Source organism: Vidua chalybeata, chromosome 1 (assembly GCF_026979565.1).
Source record: "Vidua chalybeata isolate OUT-0048 chromosome 1, bVidCha1 merged haplotype, whole genome shotgun sequence".
NCBI classification, from domain to species: Eukaryota; Metazoa; Chordata; class Aves; order Passeriformes; family Viduidae; genus Vidua; species Vidua chalybeata.
This window is the reverse complement of record NC_071530.1, coordinates 61,783,564-61,809,264: the sequence shown is the minus strand read 5'-3', so window position 1 is coordinate 61,809,264 and position 25,701 is coordinate 61,783,564. Positions and strand designations below refer to the sequence as shown.

Genomic DNA, 25,701 nt, shown 5'->3' with positions numbered 1-25,701 from the left:
TCAAAGAATCAAGATAAAAAGATAAGATCTTTTCCTTTGAAAAGCTCTACTTGGCCCTGGTGAGGTCACACCTGGAGTGCTGTGTCCAGTTTTGGGCTCCTCAGGACAAGAGAGACACGGGGCTGCTGGAATGGGTCCAGTGGAGGGCAACAAAAATGATCAAGGGACTGAAACACTCTCTCATGAGGAAAGGCTGAGGAAGCTGGGCCTGTTTATCCTCAAGAAGAGGTGACTGAGATAGGATCTCATCGATGTCCATAAGCATCTGAGATGAGGGTGTCAGAGGATGTTTCCAGGCTATTCCTAGGTGGTGCCAAGCTGTAGGACAAGAGGCAATAGGCAGAAACTGGTGCACGGGAAATTCCCCCTGAACATGAGGAAGAGCTTCTTTACTGTGTGGATGACCGTGCACTGGGGCAGATTTCCCAGAGAGAGTGTGGAGTCTCCCTCACTGGAGAAATTCCAGAACTGTCTGGGTGCAATCCTGTGCCATGTACTCTACAATGACTCGGCTTGAAACAGGGAGATTGGATCAGATGACCCCTCTGAGGTACCTTCCAACCTGACCCATCCTGGGATTCTGTGTGTGGATAAGCTTCAAGTAAATGTTATTAACTAACATTTAATTGATGAAATGTTCATGATTCAATTTTGCATTGTAAACAGTGTAAAAAATGTAATTTCATTAGGAAATTACTCAACTTTTCTTTTTCAACTGCTTACCTATTTTAGAGCCATTTTAAGTCCATTTATTCTTCCATTTCAAAAAACTTGTATTTTGGACTCTTTAGTTTTTTAAATGCATGTCCTAGGAAGATCTGTTTTGTGCTTTTTTGTGAAGTGGGACTGTCTGATATCATGGTTGTGCAAATTCAGGAAAGAGTGGCATTAGTTGCTGACCCAAGAAACAGTCATCTATTTTTACAGGCATTCATTGTCAGTCATGCATCTCAGCAGCAAAGGATCTGACAATCAAAATAAAAGCTTGTGCAAAGAGAGAGAAGGGTATACTTTCTGTCCTGAAGTCTTTACAGACTCAGAAAAAAAAATTTTTAATAGTGTCATGGGACAGAGATGAAAATGGGACGCTTTACAGCAGTCTGTTAGAATTTTGTAGTACAAATGTCCTTGAGAACTGTTTGGGTCTGGATTCAAAAGCTGCAATTCAGGCCAAACTTTCTTATCAATCAAAAAGCATGACTTAAGGTTGGAGTTGAAAAGAGCTGAGCTAACACTGCAAAGCTCTTGTAGAGTGCAGGCTGGAGATCTTACTGGTCAAGTGTGCCAGGACTGTAGTGTACGCTGGTGACTAAAATGTTTAAGTTTTAGGATTTTCTCTGATGTTTATCAAAAATCTGTTTTCTGAATGGATACTAGAGACTCTAATGTCCCTTGCGGTATTTAGTAACTATATCTTTATTTTATTTGAAAGGTTCTTGTGCCAAAGGATCCTCTCTTAATGGGTAAGATGGTAGAAGTGAATATTTATGAAGCTGGGAAACATTTTATGAAGGGGCAGCCAGTATCAGATGCCAGAGTTCATACTGCATCCATCAGCAGACCGTTAACGAAAGGAGAAGTTTCTGGTTTAACAGAGGTGAGTAAAAGACATTTTCTGCTTTACTACACTGGCAAATGCACAGCTGTTCAAGCAAAATGATTCCATGATATGTATCTGTTATCATTTTATAGTTCCCATTTATATATGCATGAAGCTTTAATCTTTTCTGACAGATTGAAATCTGAATTCAAAATATGTTTTTGCTGATGCCCATAGCTTTGCTTTGCTGACTGTAAAGGCAATAATACACTTGTTTCTTGTTTCTAGATTCAAGAATTGAAAAGATTAAACAGTAATTTTATCATTCAATATATTTCAGTTTAGTGGAAGAATGTATCAGTTTAATTTTTTTACAAAGCTGTTTTTTAAAAAATATGTATTGATAACATATCTGTTAAAACAGGTCTAAACACTATTCAGAGATTCAAAATTAATTGATGGGTAGAGGTGCAGAATATTTACAATATATTTTGGGAAAAAGGTCAACGTCTGATTTAGTAATGTAAAAAATGGAAACTCTTCTAAAAAGAGATCTGATTCTTATTTTACAGCTCAGTAGATATGGCTGTTAGCCAAGTATTCTCATACATTTCATGGAGCTCTAGTTGTAAAAGCTGATGGAGTGTGAAATGAAAATGTGTATCACATTTCTAAGCATCATTTGATGTCCTTTCTCCAGTACTGTTGTTAGGATCTCCAACAAATATGTAGCACATGGGAGAAGGATAATTGGCACTTTATCAGCCACCTTACTGCTTTTACAGTAAATTGCTGATAAGTATTAAAGTATATATATGTCCTTGTTTATGTTCTAAGTAGTCACATTTAAAATATATCATCAAGGCATACCTGAGGTGACCAGTGTTAAGCTAAGCTCCTTGGTCTTTTGAATAAGCCTGGCTGTGGAAACACAGAGCAGCAATAATGCACTCCCTGTAATGCACCTACTGTAACGTGTTCAGCAGACACTTAGGCACAAACACATTACTAAGCTCTCCATTATATTGTCTGTGTGTATGTGTATATCGGCCTGATAAGGGTCTGTAAGAGATAAAAAACAGCCAAAACCTTAAAATTGTCTGGTTGGACTATGTGGCTATTTAAACACAGCTGATTTTTTCATCAGAATGTTTTTTTTTAAATAATCTCCTGGAACAGAACCAAGACTGTCATTAAACTGAGTATGTGCTGCCAGAAGCTTGTAGATGGGGACAAGCAAGCAGACTCTTGACTGAATTTTTTTATGTTAAAATTAGAGGTAAAATTATTAAAATCAAGGATACTAATAATTTCCATGGGGACTCATTGAGATATATAGATCTTGTACTGCCCTTTGGATAGGCACGAACTAGTACATGGAATTCCCCCATAAATGGCTGCAGCAAGCAAAAGATAAGGCAAATTGCTTTTCATGACTTTTGTGGTTACCAGTGCTCCTTCAAGGGAGTATCTTCTATATGATTGGTCCACTGGAAATGTTAGGAACTTTTGTTTAATGGAAAAAAATAGAATCTCAGTAAATGGAACATCTTTGGTACATAGAAGCTGCAGCTGAAAGCTTTTAATCACACTTGGCTAATGTATAATATATACAACATGAACTGAAATTCTTAGTGGGAAGTTCATCCTGAAGAGTCATATATATAAATAGAAACTCAGGAACTTTCTTTAGGTTTCCAGAAAAAAACAGTCCATTTGCCACAAAGGTTACCTTGGACTCCTGGCTGGCTGCAAGATACAATTTGGGTTGCTCTCTTCAGTTAGACTGTGGGGAAACACTTCCTGCTGTATGTCTATCAAGACATACAATGCCAATCAAAGATGCTTTGAGCAAGATAAAAGGGGCAACATATGAGGGAGCCTTATGTAGCTTGTTACGTGCACGGGTGGCAGGTAAAAGACGAAGGAGGCAACTCAGAACTGATGAATTCAGATTTCTCAAAAGTAGCAAAATATCTTGGATCTTTAACAAGACCCCAAGTGTCTCCACTAGGTTTTCTGCAGCTTGCAGAACTAAAATCTTGGATAAATTTTCCACTGTGCACACATACGAGCAAGGATTAAGGTCTGCTCATTATTAATGGTGTTTTCATTAACTTACATGGGCCACAGTAAAAGTGTTTCAAAATGCATTGTAGCTGTACTTCTCTCTAATGAAGAATATTCATAGGAAGAGTGAAAACTTTTGAAACTGTAGTTTTTAAGGAAATTAATCAATTGAGAGCACCATCATGTGAGGATGTCAAAGCAAGTCATAAACTCATCCTAAGCAAGAAGGTACTTCTAGAGATGCTGTGAGAAGTATCTCCAAAGAATCAAGGCTTATCCGCAGTTGTGTGCTCTCTTTCTCATCTGATACATTACCCTCAATAATTTTTTCTGACAAATTCAGAGTGAGCACCACAAGCAACATGTGTGTCTGAATGAACAGTTGTAGACCATTTTTTTTACCTTTTTGGCTGCATGACTCTGGCAGCAAATTGGTCCAAAGAAATAAAAGAAGTAGGTCGCCAACTGGAGTCAACAGATTTGACTGAAAAAGAGGGAATGCAAAATGCAAAAACACAAAGGACAATTTAGTGTGTCCATAAAATATTCACACATTGTGTCTGTGACAAGTAAGGAGGGAAATATATATAGAATTAATTCAGAGTATTTCTAGCATTTCATGCTTTTTCAGTGTATGAAGAACACAGCTAATACGTATATCCATGAATGTACTAATGATGTAGAATGTCTTACAGTTATTGTACTCTTTAAGGAAAAAACTGTAACCAAGTACATGGTGGAAGGTCTTGACATTTAATAATGTTAGGCTCTGTGGCAGAATTTGGGATCAGAAGGACAGAAGAGTCTTGGAGTCAGCAGCTCGGGTTAAAAAGCTGTCAAAGCAATCAGACTTAGCAATTGTTGTGGACATACTAAGTAGTAAAATGCACAAGTATTTGCCAGGATTTTTTTTTTTTAACTTCAGCATGAATATTCTTATAAAAGCCACTCAAAAGGGAGTGATGTCTCTCCAGGTGGCACAATGATGGCATTTTACAGGATGGTTGTTTGGGAGGGCAAACACATTTGGAAATTTCAGTTGACAGATCTACTATAGACTTACTTGGGTCTAAAATGGACAGTTGCTGATTCAGTAAGAGAACCATATTTAGAAGGCATACATTGCAGAGGATATATAAGTAAAAGTTGAAGTCAATAAAGCATGAACATGTGTAAAGGCATTTTTGGATTTGGTTCTAGTAAATCTAATGTAGGATGTATGTGAACTGGACATTAAAAAGTAGTGACAGTAACCTTAAAATGAACATTCAGACAAAACCTGTCACAAGTTACTAACTGCGATTACAAATATCAGTGAATAAGTATTTCAAAGCTCTGATTAATATTTAGTTAAGTTTCACAAGAACAAAAAGACGATGTAAATGCTGTAGATGTTACATCCTTTCATTGAGATAGGCTTGAAGCTGACAAAGCATTTAGAGTGCATTTCAGCATTTTGAGATTCAGAAAGCAATTTAGCATGTTTTCTATGTTCTTAAGCACTGTGGTGAATTTGTCTTTGAAGATTTGGAGGTGGGTTTGCAATGCACATAGTGTTGAGTATATTATCTTTGGATAATATTTTTGAAAAGTCAGCAGTGTGTGTCAACAGTCTGAATGTAATCTAATTTAAAAAAAAAAACAATTTTAATATTTGTATTAGTTTTATTTGGCCATATTTAGGGATCTTGACTGTTTCTCAGCAGCATAAAATAAAATACCTAATAAATGTATCCTGTTTACAGACAAATGTTTGCCCAAAACTAATCACTGAAAAAAAGTAAGAATCCGCAAGAATATGATCTCTTGTTAGACCAGAAATAGAGTATGTTATGCTTCTGTACTCCAAAAATAATTCTGGTTGTTTACATATGTTCTGTGACTAGAGGAAAAAAATACTGCAAGATGATAAATATATCAAGAAAAGACCAAAGGGCTGAGGGATAAAAACAAAAGGCTGGCTACCTGCCAGAGTTGTAATACATTGCCAGAATCAAAGCCCCATAAGTCTGGGGGTCTTTGGTGAGAAATTTTAATCAGATGGAAAATTAAAGCAAGAGAAAAAAAAAAATTAACAGGCTGTTTAATCCCCAGTCATGATTATTTTATGTTCATAGTTCATGTTTCTATAATGCATCTATGACTGACTTTCTTTTCAAACAAATATAGGCACATATTTCAGTTTTCTGTTTTCCATTGGTTTCTGTGATGATATTCTCCATGTCTAACACTTCCCCTGTGAATGGCATCTGCTGTGAGCCACCACTTACAATGTCTCTTTTTGTGAGTCCGGGATCTTGGTGCACATCTCTGTGTCTCCCAGGCCTTGGAAATACTTACAGCTGGCCTGTTAAGCTAATAGCTATTCAAGCCATTGGGCTCTTTGGAGGAAATGAGGAGTGAGCCACTGATTTTCAGTTAGCGACCAATTATTTGGTCATTCTGCTTGTTCCTGTTTTCTCTCCTGTCCTCCCTGCATTTTAGTTGAAGTAGGTTATTGTGGCATTATACTTCTGGATACTAATGAAAAAGATTTATGTTACTGGTCTTACATTTAGCCACAAATATTTTCTAGCTACATGAGCAAAAACATCACCCAACCTTTTTTTATGATGTTAAGAACCAGGAAAGACACATATATCAAACACTTCTTTATAGCCTGCCAGAAAGAAAATTCACAAAGCATAGCTTAAAGGAAACTCTCTGATCTCAGGTAGAAAGGGTGCTTCACTTGCAGGCAAAATAAAATGAAGGGGGCAGAAAATGTCTTCTGCTGGAACAGAAATGAAAGAAATCACGTCAGAATTAAGATCTCTGCATTGGAAACTTCCTTCAAGTACTTGGAGTGAAATGTGGAAGATGTGCATTAATTAATAAGTACAGTTTTTACATGTGCTGGAGTTTCAAAGTGGTGCAAAATTTGGTTCCTGAACAGGAACTAGAGATGAGAGATTTATGGCAAAAAGACAACGAGGAAGCAAATTTTAGATAAAAAATGGCATAGAGGTGTGAGTAGAGGAATCTTTCATAAAATTTCAGAAACTGTAGAAATTATGAGATATGCTTATGAAAGATTGGCATTTCCAAAGAAGAAAAATAAACTAATATAGAATATACCTTTTACCTCTCTCAGAAAGCTACTTTGCAAAGGGATCTTTGTGTCACAAAGTCCAAGAAAGGGCAATATGAGAAATGTGGGGAAGTTTCTATTAAAGAGAAACATACTGACACAAAAAGGAACATTTTCTATGTAAAATCATTTTCAAGTAATGCTTTTTGAAAATCTGATGCACTACTTGGTGTTCTTGCATTCTTAGGAACATACCTTTGTTAGCTCAGCTGAACTCTCTCCCACTTTCTGATACCTTTTTCGTGACACTAAGCTGAGTGGTGCTGTTGTCACGCTTGAAGGATGGAATGCCATCCAGAGGGACTTGTACAAGCTCAAGGACGTGGCCCATGGGAATCTCATGATGTTTAACAAGACCAAGTGCAAGGTGCTGCAGGGCAGTCCCTGGTATGAGCACAGGCTGAGGAATGAACAGATAGAGAACAGCCCTGCCAAGAAGGACTTGTGGGTGCTGGTGGGTGAGAGGCTAAACATGACCTGGCAATCTGCACTTGCAGCCCAGAAGACCAATCTAATCCTGGACTGCATCAAAAGCAGCCAGCAGGGGGAGGGAGGGGATTCTGTCCCTCTCTTCTGGTAAGTGCTGCATCCATCTCTGGGGTCCCCAACAGAGGAAAGACATGGACCTGTTGGAGCAAGTGCAGAGGAAGCCACCAAGATGATCAGAGGGATGGAGCTCCTCTCCTATGAGGAAGGACTGGGAGAATTGGGTTTGTTCAGCCTGGAAAGGAGGAAACTTTGGGTTAACCTAATTGGTCTTCCAGTATCTGAAGGGAATCTGCAACATAAATGGAGACAGATTTTTTACATGAGCAGGTAGTGACAGGACAAGGGGGAATGCATTCAAACTGAGAGTAGGCTTAGATTACACATTAAGAAAAAATTCTGTACTGTGAGGGAATGAGACACTGGAACAGGTTGCCTGGAGAAGCTGTGGATGTCCCAACTCTAGAGGTGTTCAAGGTCAGGTCGGATGGAGCTTTGAGCAACCTGGTTTAGTGGAAGGTGTCCCTACCCATAGCAGGGGAATTGGAAACAGATGATCTTTAAGGTCCCTTCCAACACAAACCATTCTATGACTCAATGATTCTCTGAAAGAACTGATTGTAGGGCTAAGTGTACAAGTACTTAGTGCTTTTGCATGTATTAATCTGTTTTATTTAATGTGTTCCTTGTATTCCCTGCCGGTTGTAAATAGAGGTCATAACAGATGGTGTAAAATCCTTCTTATTTAACCTTTTTTTCTTGCATTTTCTTCAGTTCTTTCATGAAGGTTACTATAAAGTTAGTGTAATAAGAGCTGTATTTCCTTTTGAAGAGCAGAGCTCAATGCCATCTATGGGTGTTTTTTAAAAGGACCTTTGAAAGTCTCATTTTTTCCTGAAAATTGTCATGTGCTCTTTCTTAGATGCTGATTTTCATGATCTACACATTATCTGCATGCTGTATTGACTTTGTTTATTTGGGGAATTGAGTTGACTTTAATACTTCTTCTGCTCGGAAGCCCATTTCTTGGCTTAAAATTTGAAACTTGCAGTTGAGTCTTTCTTTATGAGTAAATTTTTCTTGCTGAGCTTAGGTAAGCACTGGCTTGAATCGCATGTAGTGGTTGGGGAATTTTAATCAACGCTGATCTCTAGGAACATACTTAGCCAATGTCTGTGACAAACACTTGAGATGTAAGTCAGCCCCCTTGGGTCATGGGCATGGGCTAGGTGACTTCTTTGTTTCCAGCCTTATCTGCTATAATTCAATGAACATTTTAATTTAGCCATTTGATGACTCCCAAACTGGAACAGAATTAGTGCAAGTGTGTTGATCAAACACTTTTCTCTGCCCTGCTTAAAGGGCTAAAATATACAGAGGTGATTTAAGAGAGCAAGCCCAAGAGCCAGCATAAGACCTTCAGCAAGTAGTTTTATCCTGGCATCTTTAATTTAATGGATGTGTTGTCTTTCTTCCCATCCCTCTGGCAGGGCTGAATTTCAACTGCAGTGATCAAAGCTCAGCTGAAACAACACATATTACGTAGATCCTTTTCAAACAAATGCTCACCACAGTCCATTTCAGGTGAAAAAATCTGAACTTTAATTTATTTACTTTTCATTTCCTCAACAGACAGTTATTTTGCTGAATGTCACTGTTCAATCACTTAAAATAATAACATAATAATTATGTTAATCTTGTGCAGTTCATGCAATAAATGGAAATAGTAATAGCTGGGAGGATTCAACTCTAAGGCATTTTCTGGAGAATAAGCAAAGGTTAAACAGAAATGTTCTATCCCTCTGCCTTCGGAAGTAAAACTCTAAGTGCTAAAATAGTTCTGCCGTTTTTGTGTATTATTTCTAGTATTCAACCTGCTGATGCTGCACTGTGAGCAGGTTCTGCTCTCTATTGGCACAGGGAAATGTGTAGCCATGGTAATTTTAACTGCTTGGCACTCCCTGGAATATTTAGGAGATCCTTTTAAAATATTTTTTTCTTTTCCATCAGATCTCTAACAAACAGACTTCGGGAAAAATTAAATAGCATTTGGTTTTGGTAATCCTTTATTGTTTAATATACCAATGTTCAGTAAGTTTTAATTGGCTTTCAGGAGAAAAGTATAGCAGCCACAACTTTTCTCAGTTTTTATGTTGTTTTGGAAGTCATCTACATCCAGTCCACAAAAATCATCATAGGTTTGAATTTTATACCTCTGCAGCAAAGATATTTGGAGGATATTCAGCCCATGTGTGCATTTTATCTCTGTTTGCAGTACTTAGTCATCCCTTTTATTTTTATTAGTACTCCTTAGATCACCAAAAAGCACACTTAGGCAGAATTTCTCTCTCCATTCCTTCCCTATCTCTCCTTTCCCTGTGAGCAAATAGAGTCAGAGGCATCAGATATTTATGTCTTGAGTGGATGTTATTTCTATCTTTATTCCTATTTCTATCTGTTCCTCCTTTATTGTAGCTGTATTTAAAATAGTCTTTTTACATGAATACTTGAAAGGGACAGCACAAAAAAGGCCCATGTAGCTCATGGGCTTTCCCCATCACCAAATGGAAGGTCAGTAGGAGGTTTGAATTTACATGTACAAAGTTCTGGAATGTTGAACATCCACCTCTCAGAAATGTATTTGTTGCCAAAACCATTGAAGGGAGATGATTCATTACCTTTGAGATTGTTTTGAAGGGCAATAAAAATTACAGTCATGATATTAAGCTATTTTTTTTAACTAAAAACTGTTTTAAAGGTGTAGCTCACTTCAAAAAAATTACCAAACCATGTTGAAGGTAAACTACTATGTTCTGCAGCCTTTAATATTATTACATGTTCAAAATCTTTATTAGATTATGAATAGATTAATGAGTTTCTAATAGTCTAATAATCATCCTTTGTGCTCTTGCTTATTCCCTTTATGATAATGAGAATTGCTAAGGTATACATAAATTTTGCAAGTAACTTTTTTCTTTTATTCTGACAAATCTATTGAAAAAGCATTGAACTGCTCTGCAATATTAGGATTAATTGTGAGTTATAGTAGGATACCCAGATAATTTTTAATCATAATTTTCCAGTCAGACTTTTATAATACTTGGATGCAGTGATTTATATTTGTGCTTTTAATATACTTATAAGAGATTTATTAGAAATTGGAGATTTTTGTTTTTAATTTTGTGGTGTCAAGGGTAATAAGGTAAGGAAAAAGCGTAAGAAAAAGAGGAAAAGGCTTTTCAGTAAGAGAAACAAATTTTGTGTGGTTTTGTCACTACTAAATTGTAGTTGGGGAAGATGTCTGGATATAAAAATTTAAAGGCACATTTGCAGGGGCTATGTCTTAGACTGAAATTAAATTGCAGTTGAGTAATAAGTTCAGTTTGATGGCTACGTTGGAGAAAAGGTATCTTAAAATATTCAAATACCATACTTCAGTGAATTGGATATGAACTTCACAGCCTTAAATTTAGTCCATTGAGCATATGCTCCTAACTACCCTAGAATATCCAAAGAACTTACTGTGACTGTTGAACATATTAGAATGATTGCATACTTGAAAGACAGTCCACCGAATGTTCTAAGCAAGCTTCAAAACTGCTGCTTATTCAAAGGTCACATACAGTAACTTCGTGTTTGTGCAGGCTGTATTCTATATCAAGTTTAACATTCCCTCCAGATCCTTTATCATGCAGTTTTACTGGATCAAGCAATAATAGAAATAAACCCTTGCCCTCCTACTACAATCTCTCCCACTAAGATATTTTTAAAGGAGTCTTCTCTAACTACAGGGGTAATAATCACTGTAAAAAATTCCATTCTCCCTTTAAGGAACTTGGTTCAGGCCTATGAGTTTTCATGGGACCTGACTCCTAAACGGAACTTTAGGATCAGTTCTTATTTTTAGCAAGTTCCAAAGCAAGCTGTTCCTGTGGACTTTATCAAAGACCATAAAAAGGATACACAAAAATTACTGGTTATTTAAGTACTTTGTTAAAGACAGCTTTACTTTTGGTTAGTGTACAGTACACCGATCCTGATAACCTTCCTCTGACTACTTCCCATTGTGTATTTAAATTACTTGTAGAGTTCTCCCATCTACAATTTATTATTTCAGACCTTGGAACCGTTCTTAAAAAAGATTTTCCGCTGATTTACTGTAATGCCAACCATTCTACCCAGAAATTCCAAATGGATCTGTTGTAATGGTCTGATCCAGCAGTGGGATAAAGGAATTCTGGATTGAAAATCTAGTCAGGTTAGCATGAAAGGTTATGGTGGTAGTGTGGTAGGGTTAGTGTAGATAGCCCAAATTCCATATATGTTCCCACTAAGGTAAAATTGGTGCTACATCTGTTTGCAGGGTCCTTTAGGTGTTAAGCCTTTCTTTTTCATCACAACATATTCCAAAGCTCATTCATCATTTTCACAGGGAGTTGACTCAAAGCAGATTTGCATGTTGGCATCAGAAGCAGTTCATGTTTTGAGGTTCCAAAAGAGTCAGAGGGCTTCAAGCACAGCTTTTCTGTGCTTGAAACTCAAGCCCATGGGATGTTAAAATTTCAGCATACTTACTTTCATTTCTTTTCCTTGAGTCTGGACCACAACTCAGATTTGGTGTAATAATAAAATCATGATCCAGGGCATATTTCTTCCATTCTATATATTATAGAAAAACTGGAATTATGATGAGGAAAATATATGTACTGGAGTGGTGCTTCAGCCTTTAATCACTAAGGTAACAAGCACTGGCATGAAGTAATTTTTAATTAAGATACAGTGGTATAAAGTCAAAACCAAAGTTATTCTACACATTCATTAGTGTCACTGTGCTATGAAAGAAATAATACGGATTTTTCTCATTCTTTATTGTAGAAAAGGGCTGATAAATAATTTATAAATTAAAAGCATACATTTAAAAATGTTTATAAATATTTTTCTAGAAGAAATGTACAGTTTTAGTTGTTCTTGGTGATGGCAATCACACAGAATAATTAAGAACCCAAAGGCAGACCCATTTTCGATGTAGATAGCTCATCAGCCCATAAGAAACTAGTTAATCCCAAGTTTCTGGCTCAACTTAATTCAGCAAATGAGTGTTGGTTTTGCTGTGCTATCAGATTTTTTTTTTTGTTTTTACCTGGTCTTATCAGTAGAAACACGGTTTTGTGAGACTTGGCCTGTAAAGAAGCCCTCTCTACATGTGTGTGAGCATATTGTCTTTATTCTAGGGCAGAAATGGCCAGCATCTGGCATGGGGCAACCTAAAGAGTTGACCTGGCTCATTTGGTGTTATCTAATACCCTCTTTTCCATGGGCTGCCAGATCAGTGTCATCTATGTGGGAGCACATGTGATGTGTGGAGCAGGAGAGCTCATAGCTATTAATTACATGACACATTTCTGTCTGGCTGCGTGATTGGCAAGAAATGGCAGTCGAAGTTCTTGGTAGACCCACTTGACCTCTCAAAAAGGTTTGACCACCCAAGTACTACAACCTGAGATGGATGTGTGATTGATAAATGGTGAAAGGAATGAAACCTGCCTGGCTTAGAGAGCCACATGTCAAATGCAAAACAAAAAGAAAGAGTCCCATGGAAATTACTAATATTTTTCTTTAGTCTCAGTATAATCAAGGGGTCCTTGACACGGTATTATGTGAGAAAATTATTCAGTAAATGTCTTGGCTTTCAAATTGATAGATTCTTCTTTATACCTATATATATATATCTGTACTGTAGCAGAATTTGAACAAATGCTCCATTTTGGATTGGAGTGGCTTGGAAATGTTTGTGAAAGTACTTTTGATGGAACAAAAATGCCTAGGCAGTATACTCAAGCTCTTTTTGTCAAAAAAATCACATAGCTACAAAAACTACCTATGTATAATATCAACCAGATGGATTTCTGGTCCTGAGGAAAGGGTCCTGTTACCAGGACTAGGGGATTTTTTTTAACTCTCGTTCCTTGTTCTGACATGACTTCACATGTGATTGTTAAGTCATTTCAGTCAGTGTGACTGTGATTTATCTTATCCGTATGGAAACTATTTTGCAATTCTCACATACAAAATCTCTGATAAGTGCAGATAACATAATTATCATACAAAAAGGACAGCTGTGAATATCCATTTCTGACACAGATAGTTTTTTCAAAATACAAGAACTTTAATTTGGTGAAATGATGGAAGTAGTGCTTAGAATGACAGGAATTCTTTTCCTTTTTCAGCTCATGTGTCTCTTGTCCAAAGAAATGTTAGTTCATTATTTTTTTCAGTGAGGAGTGCTTAAGATTCTGTAGCATAATCATATTTTGTCACAGAACCACAGGGGAAAGCCAGATGTGCAGCTCTTAAAAGCTGGAAAGGAGTGAATTATACTTGGGGGAGAATCTTGTGTGATAAAAGAAAACTGTTGTGGTGCTGTTAAGCTTTAGTATGGAGACATGAAACATTTTAAAATCCAAACCCATCAATTTGTTAAAGAGTACATTAAGCCCCACAGTTGTCATCCTGTGGGCTTGTATTTCTCACCCCTGTGGACACCTGGTATATGTTTGCCACTTTCAGGTCATCATCTGTTTTATTTGTATATATCTCACTTTTTTGTAACTTTTCTTGGTTTGTGTAACTACTGCATGTCATTTGGAGTTTCAGGACTACAGGTTGCTCAGCAGGGTGGTGGCATTAAATAGATCACTGAGGCTGTGGTCTGGCCTTTCCCTCAGCAGAAGCAGTGATTTACATTTGAGTGAGGGTTTTTTTACCAGCCCTTGCTGTTCTCTCACTGTTGAAGTGAGTAGTTCAAAAGTTACTAGGATACACAGAGATATTGAAATTATTTGGAGGACACCACTTGCCCAGGAGTCAGTTGCTGTCAATACTTGTATTCACCTAGAGACAAAAGCAACAGCAAAATGTGAGAGAAAGCTGTATTAAAATATTATGGGCTGTATTCTCACAGACCAGTAGCCTTTTCTAAACAGAGGAAAGTTTAACAATCCTCGTTTCTGTGTAAATACCAGCTGTACTGTGTTTCAGGTTTTTATTAGGTGCTTATGCAGTATTTTCACACGTGTCCATGTGCAAATTTTTTGTGCACAGAGCTGAGAGTATTCCTTTAGTATCAGAATCTTTTAGGTTGGAAAAGACCTTACAGATCATCAAGTCCAACCACTAACCCAACACTGCCAAGTCCACCGCTAAACAATGGTCCCATGTGCCACATCCACACATCTTCTAAATACCTGCTGCGACAGTGACTCAGCCACTTCCCTGGGCAGCCTGTTCCAAAGCTTGACAACCTTTTGGGTAAAAAAAATTTTCCTAGTGTCCAATTTAATAAGCTACTGTTAGATATTTTTCCTCTTCATTGTTTGTCATGTAATATTAGTGTTGTTACATGCCTTTTAAACCTCTCTTTCAAGGGAGTTATTTTTTCTAACCTTTCCTGTGACCTCCATAACTAAATTTCTGAGTGCTTAAGAAACAGTTATAAGTTTATGTTTACATTATCCTCCTGAAATGTAGCTTTTGTCTTCCCATTTCACAGATACAGATGAGGCAGATGTTTAAAGTGTCTGCTAGAAGGTTAGTCTGGAGAATAGATTTGATGGTGGCCAGTTAAAGATGCTTGGAAATAGATACTTAAAATTAATAAAATTTTGTAGCATGAATTCAAGTAAGCTGCAATATTGACTTTTCAGCATTTAAGACAACTCCAGGGGATGATATATAAGAGAAAAAGAGGAAATTAGTATTTTTACTTCATGATTAATTCCAGAAAAACTGGATTTCTCCTCATGAGCTAATCCTCAGAATTATCAGGTACAACCTGATAGAGCACACTGTGTAACACTCACGTGGGAGAAGACTGAGGTCCAGTGGGTACAAATGGTCAGTATTTGAGCATGACAGGGTGCAAGTCCCTGCTCAGGCACTCCAGTCCTGTACAACTGCAGAAGTTTGGTCAGACCACCCTCTAAATGATATGAAGTCTCTCCCGAGGGTAGATTTGTTCCAGCCTGCAGATTGGATACTTACTGCTCTTTGATGTCTTAGACAGAGCGCCAAGGTGCTATCATGATTATCTAGCATAAAATACACTGCAAGCCAAGAAAGGTTTTTCTCATGTAATCTTTTTTATGGGGAAGGGCTGACGAATCATTTGTGGTGGCTGGGGATAGAGAGATTGTGTTAGAGCAGTTGGGCTTGCTAATCACAGAAAGTAACCATTGTTTGATGTTTCCATGAGAGAGCCCTCCATTAACTGCAGCTGAACTTGACTGAGTGTGAAATTAAAAAGGAGACGCAGGTTTCCAGACACTCCCTCAGGTGCTCAAAACTATTGTAACTGGCACTGTGGGAGACCTCCTAAAACAATTAAGGATACTTAAAGGAAAGAGGCCACGACAATGTGAAAAGAAAACCTTTGTTTTATCACTGAACCCACAAAGTTGGTCAAGATCAGTCACACTGTATTAACTGTTAAATTTTAGGCTTATATTAAATGCTTCTTTCTGCTAAGGTCTGGTTCCAGCTGTGCTTGGTGAGCATCTGCACTCCCAGGAACTGGAGGTGTTTAATCCTAGGCAGGAAAGTCTGTGAAAATAAATGTAAGAGAAATTGTCAGGAGACTGCATATTAAGGCATTGCCTAGCTTTAAGAAAATTATTTTAAAACTTCAGCTTGACAGACAAAATATTTTACAGGCTATGTTGGCTTCTGCTGTCAGCTGGAATATGAGACAGGAATTGTAGAGACCTGATTACTGACTTGCATTGTGGCACTGGAGGCACTTCAATCTTCTTTATTTTTTTCTCTCCCTGTAAAATGAGGGCGGCATATAGATCCCACAGATACCTACTGAAATGAAATTTGAAACTCTGGAACCTAGTATCATTGCAAAGTGTTTAAAATGCTCTTTTTAAACCATGTTTATTACCCATGATATTGAAGTGTAAGAAGGGCTGTATCCTTTGTCTCTGAGGTTGTTGTATTATATAAGTCTCTGTGGAACATTCCGTTTTAATACTTGGTTCTGTAGGAAGAAATGAAAACACCATAAATTCAGGATTATGACATATTCTAGGATTAAGGGGGAGGCTTTTAGCCAAGAATATGTACATATATCAGTTTATTCTACTCCTCTGTATGTGAAAGATCTTTGAAATCTGTCCTGATTTTGAGAGACAACATCCCTTGAGTAAAACCAGTATTACTCATTTCACTGTTGATATGTGAATATCATTCAGTTATATTGGTGGTTCTTGTGACATGAATATATGTTTTCAGATCTAGCTATTCATTTTACTGGGGTACTCCTTCTGATGGAAACCTTTTGTGTCTTTGCTTGTAGCTACCATTGACCTCCACATAATTGTCGCTGTTGTTTCAAGATTTAAAATTGAACCAAAAAGGTGATGGTCTTTGAAAGCTTGTGCTGTGAAAAAATATACCATATTTCATGTAATATTCTTACTTGTAGACCAGACTTTGAACATACACATGCTGTCTTTCTTTCATCATCCAACAAAATAAACTGGGAAAATTACTGTATTATAAACACAACCTTAAAATTCTTATTAAAAAAAAAAAAAAAAAAAAAACCTGGAAAAAAAAAAAAAGGAAAAAAAAAAGTCTCAGTGATCCTTTAAAGAAGGAGCAAGCTGGAATCCTATGGAATGGCATCTAATAAGACAGGTTGTGGTATGCACACCAAAAAATGATACCTAGTGTTACTACAAGTTAATGTACATCCTGTAATTCACTGTAATGTATTTTCAAAGCCATGAAGCCTGTGCTGGTGATCTCTAGGAAACAGATTTGTCTGTTAGCAAGCTAATTACCAGATAAGTGCCCAGAGTAAATACCTGCCATCTCCTTCATAAAACTGTCCTATGCACAGGAAGTTAAATAGTGACAGAAACCTATCCTGAATTTGTCCACATTGTGCTGCTATGTTCATTCTTAATTTCAACTCATTGCTTGGTTGACTGTGATTTTTGAAACACAAACTTTTTCTCTTTAGAAGATCTCTTAGTTCTGTTGCAGTTGCAGGTGCTGGCTGGAATACTGGTTGTCATGTCCTTTGATTCTGTCATAGTTATTGACACCCCCCACACCTTATTAAAAAAAAAAAAAATCAAAGCTCAGAATCCAGGCATCACACTGTTTTTTAAAGATGTCGTGTCTGACCTTGAATGACAGGTTATTTTGACAGTGCAGTGTTTCTGTAGTGGAATGATACTAAGTCATTAAGTTTAATAGCAGCACAAAATACAAATATGTAAAAAAAGAGTCAAGTCCTGGCTGGAAACATTTATAGGTAAATATAAAGAAACAGGCTAAAACAAGTGAGTATAATGAAAAACAGCACAAGACTGTGTTTTAAACATTTTGGAGGTGGTTTTTGGCTTGTGTTTTCTCAACTGGTTGTTTCTCTTGTTTTTGTTTCTTTTGTTTGTCAGCCTTTTAGGTTGTTTCCTTCCTGCTCAAAGTGTACATCACAAAGGAAGTTATTTGATAAGCCTCAGTTGCTCAGCCTTCTGTCTAGCATCTAAGTGCTTTTTGAATTTTCAGGGCTGATTGAGGGAATAATCTGAAAGACTGGAGGAGGAAAAAGAAGTAGGTAGGCAAGGGTCTATCCTTAGGTAAGAACATGGAAGACAGCAGGGAGATGTCTGCCAAGAAAAACACCAATGCAGCCATACAGTAATGGTGAGAATTTACAAAGAGAAAATTAATTCATTTTGTACTCCTAAATAGGAATATTAAAATTTGAATTTAATGTTAATGTAGGAGGAGGAAGCTCCAGATGTGTGTCTGTATGACATGATTTGTGTTCCTAGTGGCATCTCTGCCTTTGTTTATTTGAGAGGCTGCATGGTCAGATGATGCAAGAGGGATATGAGGAGAAGTAGAAGGAAAAGAGAATGGACAGGAAGAATTACTATAGTAGTAATCAAGGAAAAAGTTGAGTATGAGCAAAGTGGTTTTTTCTATGCTGATCAAAGGAATCAGACAGATCATGCAGGTGTTACTGGAAAGAACACAGACTTTGCTGACTTGCTGTGCAGGTCAGGGAAGGCCCCAGGTAAAGATGGTCTCCATAAAGGATGACAGCTGGAAGGAACTGTCAGATTTAATGCAGATGGGCTTAAGGTCAATCGATCTCTACAGCCTCCCATTTTTACCTGTATAGTTGTATTTGGTCCAGCTTCTAGGAGTATTGCTGACCAGCTTTGCCTGGGTCATTTGCAGTGATCTTGATGTAAATGAGGAGCTGGGAACTGTAACGAGTTCAGATTTGTATCACGGAGTTGGTCAGGGGCCGGAGCAGCTGGCCTGTGAGAAGCTGAGGCTGAGGCTTGTTCAGGGCTGGAGCCAGGGGTGGCTTCAGGAGACCCCAGCAGAGGCCTCCCAGTGCCTGCACAGGGGTTCCTGACAAGACCGAGCCAGGTGCCTCCCACTGGCACGTGTGGGAGGATGAGAGACTGGGCCTAGGTTGAAATGAGAGGTTCAGATGGATATAAAGAGAAGCATTTTCCCATGAATGGGCTCCAGCAGGGGAACAAAGACCCAAAGAGGTTGTGGTGTCCATCACTGGATGTTTTCAAAACCCAAAAAGAAGAAATAACATGAAATTCCTTTGCAAAAGGACCTGTCTGCTTTATTTTTTTCTTCGGGGTTTCTCATTTTTTTTAAAATGGTTAAGTAAACTCTGTGTGTATTGGGAATCAGCAAATTCCTAGGAATAGTGTACAGCTGATAATATCTGACACAAGCATGCTTGTAGACAGCATTTTCTTTTAACAGCATCATACTGGGCATTCATTGGAGTACATGATAGCAGGGATGCTTCTTATAGGAATTACCATGTTCATTCCATTAGGAAAAAATATTTTCTGTGCCATTTATTTTGTAATTTAACATCAGCATTCCACATTTGCAGAAGGCTGGTAGAATTTTTAAAGTAATAAATCAAAGGAGTTCTCTTAATACCTACAGAACTGAACGTGTCTTCCAGAACTATTCAATGAAACTCAATTGACGTATTTTTTGGATGTGTAATCTCTGTGACCTTCAGTAACTGTTTGTTTCTTTAAATCTGAAAAATGCTTTTAAAGTGTAATAGCCCAGAGTTTCAAATAGTGCAGCAGGAGATGTAATGCATATTTTAACATGTTTTCTTTAAATTTGTCACACAGACCTGTTGTGCATGATTATGTAAAAGTCCATGTTTTTAAAGCCAGTCATATAAGTGTGTGATGTACTTGATTGGGCTAAAAAATTCAGAAGTCTAATTTATCTTTAGATATGCTCAGTCAAGAAGTTTTTCACAGCAGTTAGCTAACACTTCAAGCTCTAACAGTGCCCCTGAGCCATAAAAGAAATTTGCATGTAAGAAATGTTTTGAATTTATTAAAACCTCAGCTCAGAGCTAAAGAGTTTCTCTTATGTCTTTGTTGACTAACATGAAGTGAGATCTTACAAAAAGCTAGGCTGTGATCGACAGATGCCAAATCTTAGGTTTTGATGTGATTATATTTTCTTTCATGCACGGTGGTTTGCTCTGGGACTGGAGTTTCAGAAAGACAGCAATCAATGGGTCTGTGCAAGAATACACAAAATATGTTACTCCTGGCAGTCGTCAAGGCAGAATTATTCAAAAAATAATCTGAAATGCATTTGATCATACACTAGAAGTTTTAATAATTTATATTATACCTTATTAGCAAAGTCTTGTGTTTACTTTGTGACTGCCAAAACAAGATGAAAGGCTGCCTCCATGGAAATACAAGATGCTTAGCTCAAAGTCTCTGTCTGTGCATTTCAGTTTGGTAATTTCCCTACCTTCCGTCATTTTGATTAACAGTATATCGTTTTAAATCTTAGTGTACCTTTTCCTTCATTGTGGTCCTGTTTAGTGAGAGCAATGCTTAACAAGTCTACCAAAGAGTTTGTGGCCTATCAAGACTGAAACTAGTATAAACACATATTTTTGAAACTTCTTTACCTTAGGGCTTCCTCCCAGCAATTTTTGTTAAAAGAGGCTTTGAATTTTGTTCTAAATTCCACTGAAATGAATCATTATGGTAATCTATCTAAGTCTTGCAGCTACAAAAGTGTGATTTCTGAGCTCAGCTTAAGGAACTGTTGCACTCTGACTAGTGATTATATGTGGTAAATATCACATCTATATCAGAATATTAGATCAGAATATTACAGCAATTTCTTAAAGATTTCCTTGGAAAGCTAATGCACAGTGAATATTTTATCTAGAGACAGAGATACAAATGAGGACTGTTCAGAATTAATCCTTCAATTAAGTGAGAGCATGGTGAGTGGACAGTATAAATGCTAGTTCAAAAAATGAGATCTTTACCTCCACCAAGGTTTTTTACACCGAATGTAGAATCATAGAATAGAATAATAAAATCATATATACAGTGTTTTTCACTAACACAGCTGTTTATATAGTTATATATATAGTTGTGTGCCTGGAAGAACTGCTTATATTCTTGACAGGCCCATCACTGTTGCCCAGACTTGGCAAGGGCCACTCAGCCCTTACTCAGGAGGGAGAGGGTGCAGTGACACGATCCCTTTGCAGAGCTCCTCTTCCCACTGGGGAATTTGTGTCGTGTCTCACTGAGAGGCACGACAGACTCTGAGGAAGAGGCATCCACCTGCAGGTGTCTCTGAGTGATAATCCTGGGTTTAAAAGCCCTGTATGAATCTCAGGAAGGGGACAAAAAGACTGTTATTTCCTACAGGAGCCTTTCAGTCACAGGGAGCCAGATATACCTTTTTTTTTTTTACAGGTGCACATTCTGTGACGATAATGAGGGAATTTTTCATGGAAGCCTGTGGTATTACTCACGTGTCAGGCAGAATTTTGGGCCAAACTAGAGAATGGTGCTTAGAAAACATGAATCAGATGAATACACTCTTTACTTTCCTTGAAAGGGAATATTTGGTAGGATCACCTGAAGAGGTATACATTATCAAACAGAAACACAGCATGTTTAAAAGGTAAGCTGTGATGTCTTTAAGAAAAGGGTCACTTCAGTTTGCAAATGGAGATATTTTTGTCTTTCTACCAAAACAAAAAATGGGTTTACTTTATCTGTATGATCATCTCATTTATTGGAAATATGAGGAAGGAAAAAACAGATTTCACAGGCTGACTTAGATGAAATGCTAGTGGGGCAGCTCACCAGCAGCATTCACCACCACTGGAACTTTGTAAACCTTGCTAAAATTTCTTGTGCTGTTCTGTCCTACCAGCAGTATGCAGCACTACCTAATGCATATGCAGTGCATGTTGCAGAAGAGGTGTAAGAAAACAGTATGGTAACAAAAAAAGCAGTATAGGCATGATCAAAATTATGCCAGCAAGATGAGACTTTTTGGTTTTATGTTGGAAAACAGAAAAACTGTATAACATAAACGAAATGCCAGTGAAACCACTACTGTAAACTATGTTACAGAAACATGATTGAATGCATGAAACACTGATGTGCTTAACTGTTAGTGAAGGGGAAAACTTAAAAGAAGTCTCGCAAAATATTAAAATTTGTGTTTGGGGTGTTTTGCTGGCTGTCCCTAGTCTTCCTGAGACATGTAGATAGGAACTGATGCTGAGCATGAAGAGGAGCATTGAGGTGAAGGTCCAACATTATTTATGAAGTACTGGCCCTTTTTATCTGTTTGCCAAGGGATAGCATCTAGTCTTGTATGAGTAAATGCCTATGATTTTAACATACAGTGTAGAAATATTTAATTAGGAGTCAATAGGCTGATTGTAATCAGCCAAATTTTAAGTCACAATTCAGTGAAAAATATCAGAAGAAATAAGACTTTTGTTGTACTGATAATTTCACAGCCTTATCCATTCCTTTGAATCACTTTAGCCTTAGTGTTAATGTACCAACAATACATGTAAAAACAGGTCATGACCATAAATTAAGCACCTTACAATAGAGATTTGTGAGACCTGCAAAGAAAATAAATGCTTTATAAATGTCTAGAAAGAATAAATTGCAGAAGAATTTTGACTCATTTGTAAAAAATCCTTAATACTGTATATTTTTCAGTTTGATCTTCAGACAAAGGTCAATCAGCTTTGATTTGGGAGGACAAAATAGCTGTGGCCAAGTGCTAAAAGTTCAGATGCCTTAGAAATTGATTAAGCTAAATTAATAGTTTGACAATAGTTTCTGATTAAGTTAACATGTTCTGCACAATATCACCTGAAGTTCTGGAGTGGTGCTGTTACTATGCCTCACACTGGAGAATTACACCCCAGTGTGCTTGCCTATTTCCTTTACTCTGTTTAACCAGTTGACGTTCTTCTAGGTGCTTATGTGTGAGAAGTCATCCTCATTTCATAGTTCACTTGATCAGTAACCCTTTGCCTGTGTGAATTGGGATCTAAGTCAGCAATAACTCAGTTGTTAGAATAGCACTTACTCCAGCCTGTCATTTGCCCCTTTGATGCTTACTTACCTAACCAGTAGTAATCATTATTTTCCTTCTACAATTACTGTAATGGAGCTGATTGCTGAAATGGAAAACAGGAGGCAGTTGCAGAAGGTTTGAATTGTGCTGTCACACTTTCATGGGCAAGCACCTTTCTTGTAGCTTTGATATTTCTTTGAGTTTGCCCAGAAATATGTTTGGTAAAAGACAGAGCGGGCATCTGGTCTGTATTTTCATGTGGCCCTGATTCAGCTCCTTGGAAATACAAGATTGTCCAGATAGATACTTTCTGGATCCCTGATTTATTTTATAAAAAATGTGAAAGGGAAACAAATAAAATGGTTTAATCAAAAACATTTTTTTAACTGGAAAATTTCAAACCAATTAAAAATCCAGCTAAACTCAATTGAATTCCCAAAAGATTATTCAAATACAGGGAGGAAAACAGAAAGGATCAACAAAAATATTGCATCTTATGATACAGCATCATTACACCTTTGTTTAATTACACCTTTACCACTTACATGTCTTGCAAATGTCATCAGAGTTTCAGTGGATATTTTTCCTTTTGAGTATCTACAATACTGAACTGAAAAAGGGTGTGAGAGAAAAGAGCCTTTTATTCTTTTCACTTGGATTTTCTGCTGAAATAGTGATGCAACATCTGTAACTTGTGCTGCAGTTAAAAGACATCATATTCTTGGGGATCTTGGTGCTTGCAGTCAGGTTGGGAATGGTAATGGCAGGCACAGCAGGGAACTGGGATTCAATATGCTGAATGAGAAGGTGAGTATTTTAGCACAGCTGCCTCATGAGGGTCAGGGGAAAGGAAAAGTCCTTTGGGAGGATTTTCAAGCACCACTGAGCTGGCACACCAGGAGTCGATGATTGACTTTAGAAGATCCCTGCTGTGCAAAGGATTGAGTGTTCTAGTCCCCTTTATCACTGGTTAGACATTTCTTTTGGAGAAGCCAAAAATCAGAAAGTAGTGAGATAATAGGAAAACAAAAAAATAACCATCAAACAACTATCTCTGATGCCAGTGAGGTCTGGAGATTTGTTTCTGTTGCTAACAGCTGCATTGATTTGGTAGTTAATTTCATTACAAATACTGATTTTGTATGGCATTTATAAGATTCCTATATGAAAAACTGATGATCTGATGATGATGCAGTGCAGGTTGAATTGTTGGTCATGAAAAGGACATTAATTTCACCACAGTATAAAGAGGAGAGTGTACTTGGTATGTACAATCAGAAGACAGAACACAGTTTCAATCCTAATGTGTGCATTTCTTCACAGGAGTTCAGACGTTCAGCGCGGAACGGCACAAACTGGAAAGCACAGCCTTCTGCTGAGATCCCAGTGAAAACAGGGCTCAGCTCCTGGGTGGCTTTGCAGCTGCCATGGCAACAAGAGGGCGGTGGACTGAAGATCCTGTCTGTCAGCCTGGCTCTACTGGCAGTTCTTGTTATGTTTTACTATGGAGGAATGAAAACAGAACTGTGAACTGAATGGGGCTTTTATAAAAACAATGAAACTGCTGTTCAAAATCTTCAAAGGAATCACTTTTACCAACAAATCTTTTTCTTTTTCTTTTTCTTTTTTTTTTTTTTAGAAAGAAACAGCTAATATAAATTGGGCAATAATTTGTACTCATTCTATGCCTTTCCTGTCATTCAAAGCAGAGAAGGTTAATAAGCTGTGGGAAGGCCTATCTTGCCAAAACCTGAGATCCTTGGTTGGTAGAACAGTTTGTTGCATCTTTCCTTTTCTTTTTTTCCTAAAATGATGCAATGTTTGCATTACATACTCTTTTCATAATTGCTGTATCAGGTAAAATTGCATTAAGTTTATAAGGAATCTTTCCATTGAGTGATATTGGTCATCTTTTATGGGTAGATTATTTAAAGCTTTCTTAAAGATTTTGCTTGATGCAGTGTGATCGTTTGGTATCTGTCTTTTTGAATGAGCACTGCAAGGCCATTAAAGTTTGTTATTTGTTGCTATTTATTTCGCTGTCATGTCTGAAAGAATTTTTGCCTGCCATCTTGCATCTCTCAACTTCTTAACGAGTTATTAGACTTTGTTAATATAAGAAGAATTATTTTTTACATAGAAACAGTTCTAAAGGTTTTGGCTTTCTATAATTGAATGGGAAGATGTTGTTCTGGTTCTAGAGTTCTGTTAAAAGATGGATTTAATACAGTCCATTGATTTTATACAGTGCTTAGAGAACTACCTGGGAATGTCCTAGCTTTGCATTGGCTTAGTAAAACAATTATTACTCTGTTAGTTGGGGTGGTTGCATTTTACACAATGAAAATTTCTAATTACTTTATTCAAGCCATTTTGTCATGACAGGATCTCCACACATCCTGTGAATGTGCTGGTGAGCCAGGCATTGGACTCTGTGCCCAGTTCTTCCAGCACTTGACCGCATCATATTGTGGGATTGTTCATGCCTTGTCACCTTTCTGAATCTTCATCTAAACTTCCACTTGCAGAGACTGTTTAAAATCATAACACTGATTGGCACTGTTGAGGGTTTTCCTAATGTTTGTGTCATATCCAGATGGAGCTGAGCTGTCTTACATGGCTGTTGTGGTTTAACCCCAGCAGGCAGCTGAGATGCTTGTTCACCCCCTGCAGTGGGTGGGGGCAAGAATCAGAAGGGTAAAAGTGATAAAACTTAGGGGTTGAGGTAAAGACACTTAAATAGGTAAAGCAAAAGCTGCACATGCAAGCAAGGCAAACCAAGGAAATAAATAATTCATTACTTTGACAGGCAGGTGCTCAGCCATTCCCAGAAATGCAGAAGAGGCCTTGACTCTCTGAAACATAGCCCCATACCAGTTGCAGTGAAGAAAATTAACTCTATCCCAGTCAAAACCAGTACACTGTCTCTACAGTGCAGAGGAATAATCCCCAGTAAGAGTGCTTTGCACCTTATAAATTGGGGATTCGTAATAGTTACACACAATTAACCAGG

General features: G+C 37.5%; 1 protein-coding gene across 5 annotated transcripts in view; it reads left to right on the top strand.

Annotated features, from left to right (window-relative positions):
* The window catches only part of CDKAL1 (CDK5 regulatory subunit associated protein 1 like 1), a 379,245-nt gene extending 354,523 nt beyond the window's left edge, over positions 1 to 24,722 (top strand). For all 5 annotated transcript variants that reach the window (XM_053936121.1, XM_053936155.1, XM_053936129.1 and 2 more), the window contains 2 exons: positions 1,433 to 1,597; positions 24,012 to 24,722. In XM_053936121.1, coding sequence (XP_053792096.1) covers positions 1,433 to 1,597; positions 24,012 to 24,218 — 372 coding nt within the window. In that variant the 3' untranslated portion in view covers positions 24,219 to 24,722. The remainder of the gene's footprint in view (positions 1 to 1,432; positions 1,598 to 24,011) is intronic.
* Positions 24,723 to 25,701: the final 979 nt, after the last annotated feature.